Source organism: Macrotis lagotis, chromosome 8 (genome assembly GCF_037893015.1).
Source record: "Macrotis lagotis isolate mMagLag1 chromosome 8, bilby.v1.9.chrom.fasta, whole genome shotgun sequence".
NCBI classification, from domain to species: domain Eukaryota; kingdom Metazoa; phylum Chordata; class Mammalia; order Peramelemorphia; family Peramelidae; genus Macrotis; species Macrotis lagotis.
In genome coordinates, this window is record NC_133665.1 from 106,483,790 (window position 1) to 106,500,669 (window position 16,880).

The 16,880-nt window shown below is 40.0% G+C and overlaps 1 protein-coding gene across 3 annotated transcripts in view; it reads right to left on the reverse strand.

Moving 5' to 3' along the window:
• MON1A (MON1 homolog A, secretory trafficking associated) overlaps window positions 1–16,880 on the reverse strand; it is a 31,166-nt gene that overhangs the window by 7,341 nt on the left and 6,945 nt on the right. Inside the window, exons 1-2 of one of the 3 annotated variants that reach the window (XM_074197998.1) lie at window positions 5,441–5,567; window positions 1,428–1,568 (exon numbers count right to left, since the gene is read on the reverse strand). In XM_074197998.1, coding sequence (XP_074054099.1) covers window positions 1,428–1,554 — 127 coding nt within the window. In that variant the 5' untranslated portion in view covers window positions 1,555–1,568; window positions 5,441–5,567. Of the gene's footprint in view, window positions 1–1,427; window positions 1,569–5,272; window positions 5,568–16,880 lie in introns of those variants that run through there. The other 2 variants (XM_074197996.1, XM_074197997.1) reach the window with 2 other exon arrangements.

Here is a 16,880-nt window from a genome sequence, read left to right on the forward strand (position 1 = left end):
CATATATTTGCTAGCTAAGTGACTTTGGGCAAGTCATGCATCTTCTGTTTGCCTCAGTTGCCTAACCTGTAAAATGGGGATAATAAATATCACTTCCCAGCATTATTGCAAAACTAATGAAATATTTGTAAAGTTCTTGGCACATTGTAGGTCCTTTCTAAATTCTAGCTATTGCTGTTATTATTACTATGATTATTATTAATGCTACTTAAGGTTATATTAACTTTCTTGACTTACACCCAGCATGCATTCATTAAACAACCAGATCTTTTTCATGTGAAATATTGTTTCATTCTACCCTCCTATCCTGTACTTGATTTGTTTTCTTTTATTTTTTAAAACAAGTTTATTTATATTTTCAACTACATGCAAAGATAGTTTTCAACATTCATTTGTTTGTGTGATTTTGAGTTCCATATTTTTCTCCCTCCCTACTTTCCTTCCACTTTCCTCTTGACAGTGAGTAATCTGCCCTCTCCTAAACTTATACAGTAAATTATTTAAAAATTCAAGTGATTTTCCTTATGCCAAGAGAGAAATGGCTATTCTCTGACCCTTTATGAACTTGAGGCACCTGCCCCAAATCACCTGCCTCATTTTTTTTCCTTTCTCAAAGGAGGAGGTGAAGAAGACAAAGAAAAGATGGTCTCTTCATTCCATTGTCATGATGCCTTTATAAAGTCCTGTCTAGGGAAGTTCCTGTCGGCATGCCTGATCAGTCTGTTATCTCAGTGGAGGAGGTGGGGCATGCCTAGGTCCCTAAAGGTCTACAGGAAATCCTCTCCCATAGGAAGCAAATTCATCTACTGGCATTAACTATTTCCATGCCCCTGGGGTTCTGAATTGGGGATCTCTGGAACCCTAGGTTTCTTCAGTTCCAAAGTCTGGCACAAAATGCCCATGTACCCTGCTCCCTCTAGGTAAGTCTAGAGATTACGTGGTGACATGGAGCCCGCTTCCATGCTGTGAGGGTAGCAAAGGAAGAGTTGGAGATGGAACTCTCCAAGAGATGAGGTCTGTCTCTGAGTTTTTCCTTTTCCTCCAGACTGAGAAACATCAAAATTCAATGCAAAGGGTCAAGGACCTTGGGGACAGAAGATCTGAGTTTGGATCCCAGTTCAATTCCTTACTAGCTGGAGTATTCCGGCCAAATGATTCACATCTCAACCTCCATGTCTTCATCTACAAGATGGAGATGATGATACTCACATTAACAACCTCATAGAGGAGTTACAAAGGTCTACGAAGAGAAAAATTTTTAAATATGCAATACAAATATTAGTTAATATTATCAAAAACTATGATTGTTTCAAGGCTCTATCCCTGCATAAAGCTGAAAAGTCACAAGAGGAACTAGTTTGAATTCAGGTCTTTATACCCTGGGACCTCATTGATTTGCCTGTAGGTTAGAGTTGAAACTACCTTACCTGGTTCTGTTCCTTGGGCCAGTCCTGGAGTTGGGCTTTCTGACCGCTCTGAGCTCTGCCCATCGGAGGGAACCAAGGTACCATTGGTGGATTCCCAGTGTTTCTTCTTATGCACATCAGCAGCCATATCCCCGTTTTAACCTGTACCCATAAACCAACAAGGGAAAGAACTATCAAAGCACTGTGCTGAGAACTAGTTCAAATGGAGCTGTGGATGTGATACTCTATTGGATGGACTTACGGTCAGGAGACCTGGGCTCTGGTCTAAGCCCTTCCATCCACTCTCTGTGTGATCCATTCCTTCACAGAGTCTATTTCCTCATGGATAAAATGAGGTGATTGGATCTGATCTCTAAAGACTGTCCCAGTTCTTACCTTCTGTGTTCTAAAGTTTCTCCAAGCTCTGACATTTTATGTTGTAAGGTAAATTCTAGCCCTACCGTCTATATTTTAAGGTCCCTTCTAGCTCTGGCATGCTATGTACTATGTTCTAAGGGTCCTCTTAAGTGCTGATTTGGGTTCTAAGATCCCTCTCAGCTCTGACATTTTGTGTTCTATGGACCCTCTTGCTTTCATATTCTGTGTTCTAAGGGCCCTTTCAGCTTACATATACAGCTTCCCTCCCAAAAGCACATTTGTCTATTCCATGCCTCTATTTCCTTCAATTAAGGCAGATAATCTAAAGCTAATCATCAATAAAATACTCATAGTACAATGGGTTTTTTTCAAGAGTTGTTGCTTAGTTGTTTTTCAATCCTATCTACTCTTTTGAGAGTTTTGGTTTTTTTGACGGTACTAGATTTAAGATACTAGATACTAGATAATATGCTAACAATTTCTAGATTGTCTATTGTTCAAGAGAGGAAGGGGCTAATATAAAAGTTTTATTTGACAATGTAGAGAAAATTATATCTAGTACTAAATCTACTTATTACTGACCTGCTTGTTAAAAATTTCTTGCATGAAGGAGTTGCCCATCTCCTTTCTAGACTGTCATAGGCTAGGAGAATGCCTGAAGCATCAGGAGAGCCTAAAGAGTAAATCTTTTTTCCTTAACATCACTGGTGATCACTTGTTTGGAAAACCTTACCAACATAGCTCATCAGATGCTCTCTATTTTTTTCCCATATTCTTGAAATTTCCAACCTCACTCTGTCTTTATCTGTTGAACCTATTGTCCTTCAAGATTCACTCCAAATTACTTTCTCTTCATTGCAGACATGGGAATTATGGATCTGGAATATTACATAGGCTATCAATCATAGTCAATATACTGGAGGGTTTTCTCTTGATGCTTTAAAATATTTATTATAAGAAAAAAATATTTATTATAAGAGATGGCACCCTGGATCCAGTAAAAAAAAAACCACCAGCTGTTTTTCATCAATACCTTTCCCATCCTATTTTAGCATAGTATGGAAGGCTATATGGTTGAATAGTGAAAGGGATGTAAAATCAAAAGACATATATATAAAAACAAAGTAACTTTTTTTAAAAAAAAGTCATAGTTCAAATGCTACCTCCTCCAAGAAGCCTTCCTCCTTTACAAAATGTGCTGCCATTCTATCTCATACTTGTTCTAATACAGTCTATGATTCCACCATGGTCATTGATTCTCTGAGGGGTAGTAGAAAGTAAACCCCTTGAGAACAGGGACCACTTCTCTCACTTTTGTTGAGTAGAATTAAATTTTTGGCCAAGTTCTCCCTTAAGCAGAGTTGTATCTACAATGGATATACTCCTTCACAGATAAATGGTGGGGGGCATTGCAATATCACCTTCTACACTCCTCTGAGTCTATCCCCAATTGATCTTGCATGTATCTTATGCAACAGAGTAACAAAATATCTCCCCCATTAGCCTATGAGCAACCCAGGGACTGGTTGTGACTTTGCTTTGTATCTTCATTCGCTTTCCCTAATGCCTGGTATCTAGCAGACACTAAATTCTAGCTAACCACACTATGACTAATGACAGAAGTACTGGACTTAGAAAGAAGTTGGAGGGTCAGGTCTTGGTTATCTCTGACAAGATAAAGTGAGAAAATGTGTTTGTGTGTGTACATGCATAGTACATACATAGAAATTAGTATATATTATATATATGCACAAACATATATATTATATTAAAAATAGAGGGAGAGAAAGGCAGAGAAAGAGAGAGACAGAGAAGAAGAGAAACAGACACAGAGAAGGGGTGGTAGGGGAGAGAGAGGGAAGGAGAGAAAGAGAGAGAGAGAAAGAGATTGATTCAGCCCTAGCCACAATAAAAAAAAAATAAAATCCCTAAGGCTAAAGCCGTGAGACCCCAGGGTTGCAGTTCTTACTGGGCCTTGCCAGATGGCTCAGGGGGTAGGCAGATGGCTTCAAGGCTAACTCTCTTCTAGGAGAGCTCCAAGCTTTCCTGCACCACTCCCTGCCACCGTTTTCATCTTCCTTCCCCAACCCTCTACTGAGAAATACTACTTAATAGGTTACTTGGCCATTCTCTTCATAATTATGTGTTGATTTCCCCTCTAGCAAATTTGGCAGAAGTATTTATAGACTGGTGAGAATGATATAGAGACACTCTGTCTCCCCTACTCTTCCACACCACAACACCCAAATACCTTCTGACTTTGGGGCTCAACTCTAAAACTCACCAGATCCCTGATTTAGGAGAGGCCATAGATGTCATTTAACCCAACTCATCCTTGGAAAAGAGGGAAGGTTCACAGCTCAGGACAAAGCCTTCCCTATGTTTTTTCTACATCTGGCAACAAAGTTTGCAGAATGCATCTTTTTTGTTGCTGTTGTTAGAAGGGGTGTTACAGGGTAGAAACTCACACAAAAGATAATGTAAAGCCTTGGACCTGGTTTCCAAAGGCCGCCTCATATGAAACATAGATTAAGAATCAGAAGTTAACCCCGGGGTAATCTAGCTATCTCATTCCATGGAAGAGGAAAGTAATGCTATATGAGGAAGGGGAGAAGAATCTGTGCAGGTCCCAGACTAACAGGAAGGGTGGCTTGCTTGGCTGGGGACCGGCTGGAGGGTGGAGCAAGGCGGGGTGGCCTCCAGGGGTTCAGGTGAGGCCATGGACTGGGGTGCAGTGAGTCTATACTGACTGGCATGCCTGATCAGCCCTAGGGCTGTGACACTGCCTCCTTCTCTGGGAGGACCACTCCCTTCATTGACAAAGGGAGTAGGCCTTTTCTGAATGGACTCTAGGGCACTCTGGTATTTCTGGGAGTCAGGATGGCCCCTTTATCCCAGGGCTCTCAGGAGCTTCTTTCCCCAGACCCTGCTCCCTGGGAGGAGGGGAAGAAGCAGCAGCCTGAAGATACATGCTTTGCTGGGAATTTTGGTGGAAATCGTACTGGATATGGCAGAAATACTCGAATGCTTTGCTATTTCCTTCTCCATTAAAAAAAAAAAAAACCCAGATGAAGTTTGAATTACCTGATCTCAGATGTTCACTCTCCTACTTGATACCTGTATAACCTTGAGCAAGTCACTTCCTCTTCACAATCCTGGAGGTTGGTCTAGATGACCTCTAAACTCCCAGTTCTAAATCCTATTATTCTCACCTTTGTGAGAAGCCAGAATCCCCTATCAATCCTCAACTGGCAAATAAGACTGATCCTTGGCTCCTCAGTTTAGCTGTGCTGTTCATCTAAGGGAGGACCCCGGAAGCCCACACCTGGCAAGGCAGGTGTGTGCCTCATCCCCTCCCCCTGCCTCCCTCCCTCAGAAGTGCCCTCTAGGCCCGTGGAGCCAGTGGATGGTGAGTCCAGCTGCAGCCCCTGCCTTCCCCTCCCCACTCCCAGAGCCCAGAGCCCACAAACAGGAGTGGGCACACCCACCTGGCTTCTGCTCCAAGAAGGGGGCGGGCAGGTAAAGCACAGCCCTTAGCCAGATTCCCCGGAAGCTGGAGGGGCCCAGACAGGGCCCACCTATTGAGCGAGGGATGCCAGGCCCCAGCAATCCTCACTCCCCCAGTCCCTGACCATGGTGGCTGCCTAACTGCTGACCTCTGGCCACCACTGGAACTGCTGCAGCTCGGATCATCCTGTTCAATCTCCAGCCCAGCCAGGAAAACAGTGTAAAACCACTTCTCCTCCCAAAGGTCAGTTTCCAGCAACTCGGCCCAACCTTCCCCCAGATTGCATTGTGGGAATTGTAGTCCAAGAGCTGCTCAAGGCCCTGCAATCCCCAGCAGCCTCGCTTGGTGCTCAGGGGTGTGGCCTAGGGGAGGAAAGCTCCTACCTGGCTGGTGGCTTCTCCTGACGTAGCCCTCTTCTAAGAATGGCAAGGTCAGGCTCCTAGAAACAGCACTACTTGGTCATCAGAGACCTGGCTCCTACTCCAGGCTCTGCCAAGGCCTGGCCCAGTGGGGGATGGGTAAATCCTCCTTATTTAAATGACAAGAGATCTGACTCTGGACTTTGAGGAACTGGATTTGAATTCTGATTCTGCTACATGGAAGGGTTGTGTGGTTTGGGAAATCCTGGATTGTTGGTTCAGTCATTTCAGTTGTGTCTTGCTCTTTGGGATCCCATTTGGAATTTTCTTGGCAAAGATGCCAGTGTGATTTTTTCATATCATTCTCTGGTTCATTTTACAGATGAGGAAACTGAGGCAAACAGGGTTAAGTGACTTGCACAGGGTCACACAGCTAGTTAGAGCTAGAGGTCAGATTTGAACTGAGGAAAATGATTCTTCTAGGCTCCAAGCAACTGGTTTTATATACAATGTTTGATCCCCTTCCCGCAAAACATCAGTTCTGAGATATATAATTTAGATAAGAAAACACATTTAGACAAATTGGATAGAAAAACAGAAATAAGAGAACACATACATAGAAAAGAACATATAATAATAGAAAGAGGGATGGGGGAGGCTAGGTGGCGCAGTGGATAAAGCACTGGCCTTGGAGTCAGGAGTACCTGGGTTCAAATCCGGTCTCAGACACTTAATAATTACCTAGCTGTGTGGCCTTAGGCAAGCCATTTAACCCCATTTGCCTTGAAAAAACCTAAAAAAAAACCCACCAGATCTCACTCAAGGGAAAGTTTCCCCAGAGCTTTCTAATGTGGAAAGTTGTGGATAGAGACATGATGGAGAAGGCTATCTCTTTTCATGTCTTCCTAAAGTCTTTTCCTTCCACAACCTGAAGTGAGAGTGACCTCTTCCATCTCTACTCTTGAAGTTAGAAGCCAGAAGCATCTAAAGCAGCTTGATGCTTGAAGAGTCCCAAAGAAAACTAAAGGAGACTGGAATTGTCCCACTCTGGCCAACACTACTCTGCCCTTCATGGAGGGCAGAGCATTTATCTCCACCAGTGATCAGACCAATGGGCTTTGGGACTGTAGCTACACACAAACAAAGCAAAAGACAGCCTCTTCCTTGTAGGAGGTCACAATCTAATAGGGGAGAGAATTTAAGGGAGGAAAGATAACAAGTTCAGTTTTGGACATGCTAAAATTAAAGTTGTCCAAAGGACATACGATTTGAGATATCTAACAAGTAGTTGGAGATACAAGATTGAAGGTCAGCATCAGAGAGGTTAAATAAAATTTTAGACTCATCAGAGTAAAGGTGATAATTCAGTCCATGGAGCTGATGAACTCACCAAATAAAATAGTATAGAGGCAGATGAGAAAAGGTCCCTGGATAGAGCTCTATGAGATAGCCAAGCTAAGCCTTTGTGCAAGAATGTTCTTTTAGTTGTCTTATGTCATTTTTTCTAATTTTTTTCTTCTGTTTGAATTTGATTCTTCTTTTACAACATGATCAATATGGATCTATGTTTAGCATTGCTATAAATGTAGAGACTATATTAGAATGTTTCCTATCAGGAGGAGGGAAGGGAGGGAGAGAGACAAATGTAAAACTCTAATCCTTTCCAAAAAAAAAATGATTGGTTAAAAACTACCATTGTATTTAGTTAGAAAAACAAATAAAATATTTAAACTTTTAAAAAGAATGTCCTTTTAAAAAATTTTATTTATTTGTTAGTATTTCTAAAATTTTCAGTTACGTATTCTCTACCTCCCTCAAGCTTGTCCCATCCATTGATGGCAAGTAAGAAAGTTCTTTTGTCTTTGGACACCTTGGAAGGTGTCTAACACCTTCCAAAGGCGTCAAGTCAAAAGGATTTTTAGAGTAGAAAAGTATTATTTTATGATATTTCTAGAAAATATGAAAACAAGGTTTTAAATATGTATCAACAGATAGGCAGAGAGCAGAAAATAGGGTAGTGAATTCCATCTGGGATTATTTATATTATTTCAGAATGTCTGTTTAAAAATCTGGGGCTGCACAAAGAAAAGCAAAATACTCCTTTTAGAAGATCACAATTACGGGGCGGCTAGGTGGCGCAGTGGATAGAGCACCAGCCTTGGAGTCAGGAGTACCTAGGTTCAAATCCGACCTCAGACACTTAATAATAATAATTACCTAGCCATGTGGCCTTGGGCAAGCCACTTAACCCCACTGCCTTGAAAAATCTTAAAAAAAAAAAAGAAGATCACAATTACAATGTGTCATTATGACATATATGTGATTGGGTCATTCCAAGAAAAGAAAATTAGAGATAAGAATCCTATGGAATGGGTACAAAAATGAGCCAAGAGTGCTATGGATTATGATGGAAATTAGCACATACCCTTAGATAATCTGGAAAGGAGGAAATTAGAAAGCTATAGAGGTGGTCTGAGATATTTAGTGATTGCCTAGCTTGGGCAAGTCACTCTTAAACTCATTGCCTTAAATAAATAAAAATTAAAAAAAAAGAAAACTGTAGAGTCTAGTGCTGTCTACACGTCATGCTTTGGAGATGCAGGTGGACAGAAGATTGCAGAGCTTTTGCTATTATTGTTTGGTTGTTTTCAGTCCTGTCCAACTCTTCCTGACCCCATTTGGCATTTTCTTGGTAAAGATACTGAAGTGATTTGCCATTTTCTTCTCCAATTCATTTTATAGATGAGAAACCTAAGGCAAATATGATTGTAGTACACAGCCAGTAAGTAAGTATCTGATGGTGGAAGTGAATTCAGGAAAATGAGTCTTTCCAATTCCTGGACTGGCTCTAGCTGCCCCTTTGGAGCTTAACTGAATGAGATTCTGGGAGAAATAGTCTTGGCATATAGGAATTTTTCTATCTTCATCTATCTAAAGGAGACTATTGAACACATTGAGCAATGTGGTGCCCAAGAAATAGAACTAATATTTTTGAGTTGAATGCCATGATATTGACAAGGCAACTGGGTTGTAGCAGCAGCAGTTATACCAGCATTCAATTGAGGATTCAAGAGAGGATGGCAATTGGATTGTGAGACTAGAGATGACAGAACTGAATACTGAGTCATAGCAGCTAATGGACCAGCCTGGAATCTCCTTGCTGCAGTTTTCTCCCAAAGTCATCAAAATGGGGCAATGGTTCACTTTCTATTTGCAAGAAGAGGAACAAGATAATGAAGTATAGTCTCTTCTTCCCTAGCCCTCATTTCTCCTCAATTGGGCAGAGGCTGCTTTCAAAGCTTCTTCAGATCTCTAAAGCTCTCTTAGTTTTTCTAATTTCTCTATAAATAATTTGAATTTCTTTTGCTATCTAGATAAAACCTGACTCGATCTGGTGTTGCCTTATTTGTAGATGCAGGAAGTACTGCTGGGAGAAATAATGTTCAAGTGTTGTTTAGTTGTGTCTTACTCTTTGTAGGCCCATTTGGGGTTTTCTTGGCAAAGATACTGGTGGTTTGCCATTTCCTCTCTAGTTCATTTTACAGATTTAATTTGCAAAGGCAACAAGCTAAGAGTAACATGAGGGTCATAGTTGATTATGCACTCAATGAAGATTTTGAAACTGAGATGTAATAGAGTATGGATTGTTTCTCTATTACTAGTGTTAATTTTGGCCTAACAATTAACATCAAATAAACACAGATTTTCCACTAGCCAGGATATAACACACATGATTCTATACATGTAATCATCATTTGCAGCAAATGGAGAAATTTTGAATACGGTGGATATGTTCTCTTACCCTAGCAATATACTTTCCAGGTATAGACAGACACATAGAGGATGAAATTGTTACACATGTTGTCAGAACTAGTTCAGTGTTGGAGAGGCTCTAAAGGAAAGTGTGGGAGAGAAGAGACTGCTTACTAAGCTGAAGGTCTACAGAGCCATTGTGCTGATCTCATTGTTGTATTCCTTTGAAATCTAGACAGTCTACCAGGACCATGCCAGGAGACTAAATCACTTCCATTTGAATTGTCTTGGGAAAATTTTGAAGATCACCTGGCAAGATAAGATACTGGACACTGAGGTCCTTTCTCAAGCTAAACTGCCAGGTATTCACACTTTCCTGTAGAGAACACAACTTCAATGGGCTGACCACATTGTTTGAATCCCAAATGTATGTTTGCTTAAAAGACTAATTTATGGAGAACTCATGTAAGGTAAGTGTTCACCTAGAGGTCAGAAAAAGTGATATAAGAACATCCAAAGTATCTCTGATGAACTTTGGAATCAATTTTGTGCAATAGGAGACACTGGCAAAGGACCTCTACTTGTAGTGTGCCTGCATTAAAGAAATCACTATGCTTTATGAATGAAGTAGAATTGCAGTAACTCAAAAGAAACATGAGATTTACTAATATAGAGGTATCTCCCCTCCAGGTATTCACATGGATTATTTATGCCTGACCTGTGGTGGAGTCTTCTGACTTCATATTGGTCTGATCAATCTGGTTGGATACACTGTACCTTGATTCCAACATAGTAGTGTCATTTTGGTCCTCTTCAAGAATAAAGGACAGGGCGGCTAGGTGGCGCAGTGGATAGAGCACCAGCCCTGGAGTCAGGAGTACCTGAGTTCAAATCTGGCCTCAGATACTTAATAATTGCCTAGCTATGTGACCTTGGGCAAGCCACTTAACCCCATTGCCTTGCAAAAATCTAAAAAAAAAAAAAGAATAAAGGACAATACAGCACATTCACCTGAGATCAACGTATAATGTGAACTAATGTAAACACTAACAGAATGCCTTCTGTGGGGGGTGGGGGGAGGGAAGCAAGAATGGGGGAAAAATTGTAAAACTCAAAATAAAATCTTTAAAAAAAAAAGAATAAGGACAGCAGTCAACAAACAGATGAGGAAACTGAGGCAAACAGGGTAAAGTGACTTGCCCAGGGTTGCACAGCTAGTAAGTGTTTGAGGCTAGATTTGAAATCAGATCTTCTTGATTCCAGAGCCAGAATTCTATCCACTGCATCAGCTATCCCAAATGTTCAGATATTTGTATATAGAAATCAGGGCTCCAAACCCAAAAGAACTATCTGGGGGCTGAATCAAATAGAAATAGAATTTAGTGGTTTTGCTTCATTGGTTTTAGATAAATGTTCTATAAGGCAGAACTAAAATGGATTTGTTTTTTATTTTCTTCTTTCCCTTGGGCTAAAATGAGTCCCATCACCATCTGGGACAAGTCCAGCCTGTCAGGACAAGTGGACTCATTTATCTGTTCTCTCTCTCCCTGACTGTGCACATGCAATGAATCCTTTATGTAGGAGGGAGTTGAGTGTAGTGACTAGGAAACTGGGAAACTGGAATTGACTTGTCTGTTGGGAGAGAAGGTATGGCTGTACCAGACATCGTAACACCCTCATTCCAAATGCCTGAAGAGAGAGGGAGTACTTTTTCCCTTTTGTTGTCATCTCCTACCTCAATCTTCTTTTATGGGACTTTAAGGTTTACAAATCATTCACATAGTGGACAAGCCAGGGCCTCAGAATTGGTGGTAGGAGGTAGGTACATTTAGGTGTAATAGATTGTTGTTGGTACAGTTTGAATTTAGAGTGCCATCTGGTGACTAACCCTGATATGTCACCCCCACTTTGCTACCTCGTCCTCTGTAAGGGGTAGGGGAGGTTTAGTCAGACACCTTTGACTCTTCCTTCCCCTTAACCAGCATATCCAAATCTTCTTTTGATACCACAGCATCTTTCCCTCCTGTCTCCTTTTCTCTACTCACTGGCCGTCACTCTAGCTCAGATGGTTGTTATCACATCTTGCACAGACTATTTTAATAACTTCCTACTTGGTCTTTTTGTTTCATCTCCTCCTATCGCCAATCCAATGTAACCACAACATAGCAGCAAACAAAGTCTTTGAGGCACTGAGGGAAGAACCAGCTGTGGTCTGTCAGGAAAAAGCTCTGGATGGGTAGTCACATGATCCAGGCTCTAGTTTTGATGAAACTGCTTATTAATTAACTGTGTAACCTTGGACAAGTCTCTTCCTCTCCCAGGGTCTTCATCTCCCCATACGTAAAACAAAGAAGTTGGACTAAGGTTCCTTCCTGCGCCAACATGCATTGATTCTTTGACTTAACCCCTCCCTATATAAAGGGTTTTTATAAGGAAGAGGTCCATCAGCAAATGACAGCCTGTCCTGTGTCTCCCCCTGTGTTCAGTTTGGTCTGGGGCAGTTTTTTCCAATGGCTCCACTCTCTGCCCCAAGCAATGATTTGCGGTAGTGTGTTATTCATAGATGGCAGCAAGTGCAAATACAAGGCTTCCTTTTTTTTCCTGGAGATTACTTTTCTTGGTTTCTTTGAAAAGGCAGATCATGAAACGAGAAGTCTTCAGTCTACTCATTCCTTCCTCTACTCCATTCTTGGTCAATGAAAGGCAACCAAAAGAAGACCCAGATATGATAATAATATTTTTAAACTTTATATTTTTATGGGACTTTAAGGTTTACAAATCATTTTCTTATTAGTGCCCTCTTAGGGGAGTAGGACATTATCCTGTTTTATCCTGTTTTATAGATGAGGAAATAGAAAAGTGAAGTGATTGGCTCTGGGTCAAACAAATTTGTTGGAGCCAGAATTAGAAAGAACTCAGTGCTTTTTCCAAAAAGCTGGATTCTAGGGCTGGCTAGGTGGCATGGTGGATAGAGCACCGGCCCAGGAGTCAGGAGGACCTGAGTTCAAATTCAGCCTCAGACACTTCATAATTACCTAGCTGTGTGGCTTTGGGCAAGCCACTTAACCCCATTTGCCTTGCAAAAAACCTAAAAAAAAAAAAATACCAAAAAAAAAAACCCCCACTGGATTTTAGTCACAAATCTATGACTGTCTGGCTTGGATAATCTCCAACAAATTCATTAATATTTCTGTGCCTCAGTTTCCACACCTGTCAAACAAGGATAATAATCCTTTTCCTTCCATCCCACCATGATATCATAAGAGAGAGAATGCATAGTGAAACACATAGGTATTGTTAACAAACTTATACATTTTAATTCAATGAATTCAATTCCATAAATCTGTATTGTGTTAAGGATGGGGTTAATGCCAGGTTCTTGTCCTTGTGGAATTTATGATCTAATGGGAAATAAAAAATCAATACAGACAGCTATAGTATCTGATACTATGAAGTAGAGGGAGTGGCCAAAGAGAATCTTTGGTACATGCTCTATTCTTTTTGCTCATACTATAAATTGTATAGCAAGCTGTATCCTTATGTATCTCTACATTCTGCCAGCTACACAGCTATGTGGAGGCTTGGTGAGTCTACTTCTAGAAATGCCTGTTAGAGGAATCCTTTTCTTTTCTGCTTCAGAGAATGCATGGGTACTCTCTTACTGTTTCTGTTGGCTTATTGTATGATGATAAAATGCTTTTTAATTGACTTCTGAGCCAGAGAACTAAACGTGCCTATAAAAGACTTGAAAAAACACACTGGCTCCTTCTTAGTGGCTTTCAAATGAGTACAAAGAAAGAAGGCTGTTGTCCTCTGGGTAGGAGTAGAGGTAGTTGTGGTGGCAGAAGTCTGTTGGCATGGATGCCTCATCTCATCTGTCAACCACATGACTATGGTGCCTATATATTTTTTGCTTCTTTATATTATTCTTTCCTGGTTTTAAGTGAATGAATACCAGAGATGAAATGGACCAGACTACAACCTTATAAACTTTGAAAGGTTAGAAGTGCCTTCCAAGGTCCAACCACTGGCATTGAAACAGAGTTTGTCATCCTGCAAGCAAGGTCTCAACTCATCCTCTACACCACTCTCAAAAGTGAACTTGGTGGAGAACAAGGGGAGTGAAGGAATATTTTATAGCAATTACTTTAAGTCTGAATCAACTACCCAGAGACTAATATAGTAGAGAGATTGCGTTTCAGTCCTTGCTTTGCTTTCTCAGTAAATAGTCCTTTGTAAGAGCTAGTTGTCATTAAATGGTTATAAGATATTAGATAAGCATTAACTGAAGATTGGATGGGACTTCATGAGTGGTAGTAATAGAAACCCCAACCCTCTTTTCCCTTAGAATCTTAAAGGGGGAAGATTTAGACTCATTCTGGGAACTAATCTGAGTATGTGGTTGGGAGAGTGATCCCAGAGCTGGTGATATTCTTATGTGTATCAGAGAAAAACAAAGCCAAGTGTCATATGATGTCTAAAAGAGTATGTCATTCCTGATGAAATAAATCAGGAAAGTTTTTCTGGAAGAGGTGACATTTGAATTGACCTTTTCCAATTGGGCTATTCCAAGCTTAAGGAACAGGGTAAACAAAAGCATGGAGGTGGGACAACACAGGCAGAGTTATTCAGTTTGTCTGAATGTATTGGGGGAATATTTTGACTTTTCACCCTGGCAGGGTAGTCCTTGGACAAATCAAAAATATTTTCCCTGACTATAATGAATGGATTCCTCCTTGAGTTAGGCAGAAGAAGATGGTAGGGGCTATATATAGATACCAAGTTCTCTTAAGATAGTCACTTGCTTGACTGGAGGACTTTTCATGTAGTCGAGTTACCTCTGCCAAAATTGGTTTTGTTACCAAGACAAATTAAGATGAGGGCGAAGGGTCTCTAACGAGCTTCCTATAATTGTGCAAATGATCCTACCATCTGCACTTCACAGTCCTATGATGGAATATACAGACTTTATAAGCACAAAAGATTGAAAGATATTGATTAGAATTTGAGAAGGGGTCCTCACTCATTAAATCAACTTTCTCATCAGTGAATCTAAAGGACTTGTGCAAAGTCTAATAGATAGGAGTTGGCAGAGCTAGGATTTTAACCATCCTCTACTGATTCCAAGTCTAATGTTCTTTTAATTTCACTGTGTTTCTTCTCTTAAAAGTAAATTGTTTTCAGTTTACTCAGTGACTTTACTAAGTGACATAAGAACTACCTGCTTTATAGATAAGAAACAGAGAGGTTAAATGATTTGTTCATCATCACACAAGAACTAACTACTTGTAATTCATGACCTTGTGAATAAACTCTGGCTAAAACTTAGGTCCATTTGACTTGGTGAAAGTATTTCATCTTTTATGATATTGACAGAAGCCCCCCCCCCCCCCCATTGTGTAATGGAAGCCTAGAATCAGCATGGAAATGTACTTAATTAATATATCTTATATTTCTTGAGAAAGTTGGTCTCATGATTTTGAGCAAAATTGACCAATCATTGGTACTAGGCTTGCCACTGGACACTTTTGGACATATAAAATTTGTTGTGTCTATTGTAGACTCCTTTGTACTTTTGATTTCTGGTCCCATCTTGTCATTTCATCCTTGCAGGGAAAAGCACTCTCAGTAACTTGGAGTAGTGAGTTACCCTTTTGCTGTTAAATGCTCTCTAAGCTTGAATCTACTTCCTTTCAATAAGAACCACCATTTCCATTAAAATTCTAAGTCTTAGATAACTAACCCAGTATGTAGATAGTACAAATCTCAAAGAGGTTAGGTTGTCTATTGCCACAGATCAGAACTGAAATTCAAATTCAAATCCTATAATGACAGTATCTCAGAACTGGAAGAGTCTTTGAACTTTACTGACTCTAAGACCAATGACTTACATATCCCCTATTAATACTTTCAGAAGTATTGTTCCAGGGTAGCTAGGTGGCGGTAGTGGATAAAGCACTGGCCTTGGAGTCAGGAGTACCTGGGTTCAAATCAGATCTCAGACAATAATTACTTAGCTGTGTGGCCTTGGGCAAGCCACTTAACTCCATTTGCCTTGCAAAAACCTAAAAAAAAAGTATTGTTCCAAGGCTAAAAGTTATGCAACTCAATGGTGGCCTCACAGCCAACAACCTTTTGCATGCTGTAGTTCCAGTTGAATTCCTCCTACTACAATATTCCCTCTCAAATGGACTTTGACAGGCAGGCCTAGATCAAAGCCCCCTTCCAACTCTGAAGAAGTTGCAGAAGAAGAGAACTGAATCCTAATTCCCAGAATTTGAGCCCAAATTATCTGAGTGGGGATATGTTGAAGGAGAAATATTTGCTAGCCTTTTTAATATTATTTGTGAGATATTTGTGCCTGCCTGGTAGTTTGTGAGGGCTTTTAACTACCTTCCCCAATTAAACTCTGACTTCCAAATTGTTCAACTTAGCTCTGAAGATTTGAATGTGGGACAAATTGAGAGAAAATAGTAGCTTGAGCAGTAGTAGTAGTAATGCTATCAGCCTTCAATTGCACAAGGGAAACAGAAGAAAAGAGAAAGGATAGTGTTAAATTGCAACAAAGAGAGAGAGAGAGAGAGAGAGAGAGAGAGAGAGGAAGATTATTTGGTTTACAGGCTGAAAAGTCATCAGTTTTACCCATTTCTTTGGGAGCCAAAGAAAACTCCAAGAAAGGTCTTCTCCTTCCCAGTTTTCTCTCTTGGGTCTTGTCAATTAATTAATCTATCTCTGCTCTATTCTTTATCTAAACATTTCTCATAATCTGAATTTTGCTTCAGTCATAGAGTGTGGGAATAACTTAATAAATTTAAATGAAGGCAGTAAATCAAACCTCTTCCTAAATGTTAGGAAATTTCCCAACTGGAGATTCTGAGCAATTGTGATTGTACTCCTAACTTTTTGTTTAATATAACTCTATAATGCAGCAAAAGAGGGAATCATGTAGATTTAAGAGACCACTATATTGTTCCTTAGCTAAAAAAAAGAACTAATTGTTACAATTGTTTTAATAGAGTGGCAAAAAGGATAAGGAAAGAGAAGTCATTAATATTGTCAACTATAGAATAAATAAAAACAAGTCAATCCCATAATATATAAATGGTCAAAGGATATAAATAAGAAATTCTCAAATAAAAAAAAAGCAAGCCATCTACAACCATACTTTTTAAAATCTCCAGATTACTACTACTAAGAGAAAATCAAATTAAAACAGCTCTTAGATTACCTTATTCTACCTTATTCTTACCAGATTGGCAACAGTGACAAAAAAGGAGAATGACAATTTTCGTAGAGGCTGTAGGAGGAGTTAAAAATTGATTCAACCATTCTGGAAAGCAATTTGGAACTATACTTCCAAGGTCAGTAAACTGTGCATATCTCGTCCCAGTGTTATCAACAATTATTTATTTATTTATCTACCTGTTCGTTTTTTTATTTATTTGTTTGTTTTTTGCAAGGCAATGGGGTTAAGTG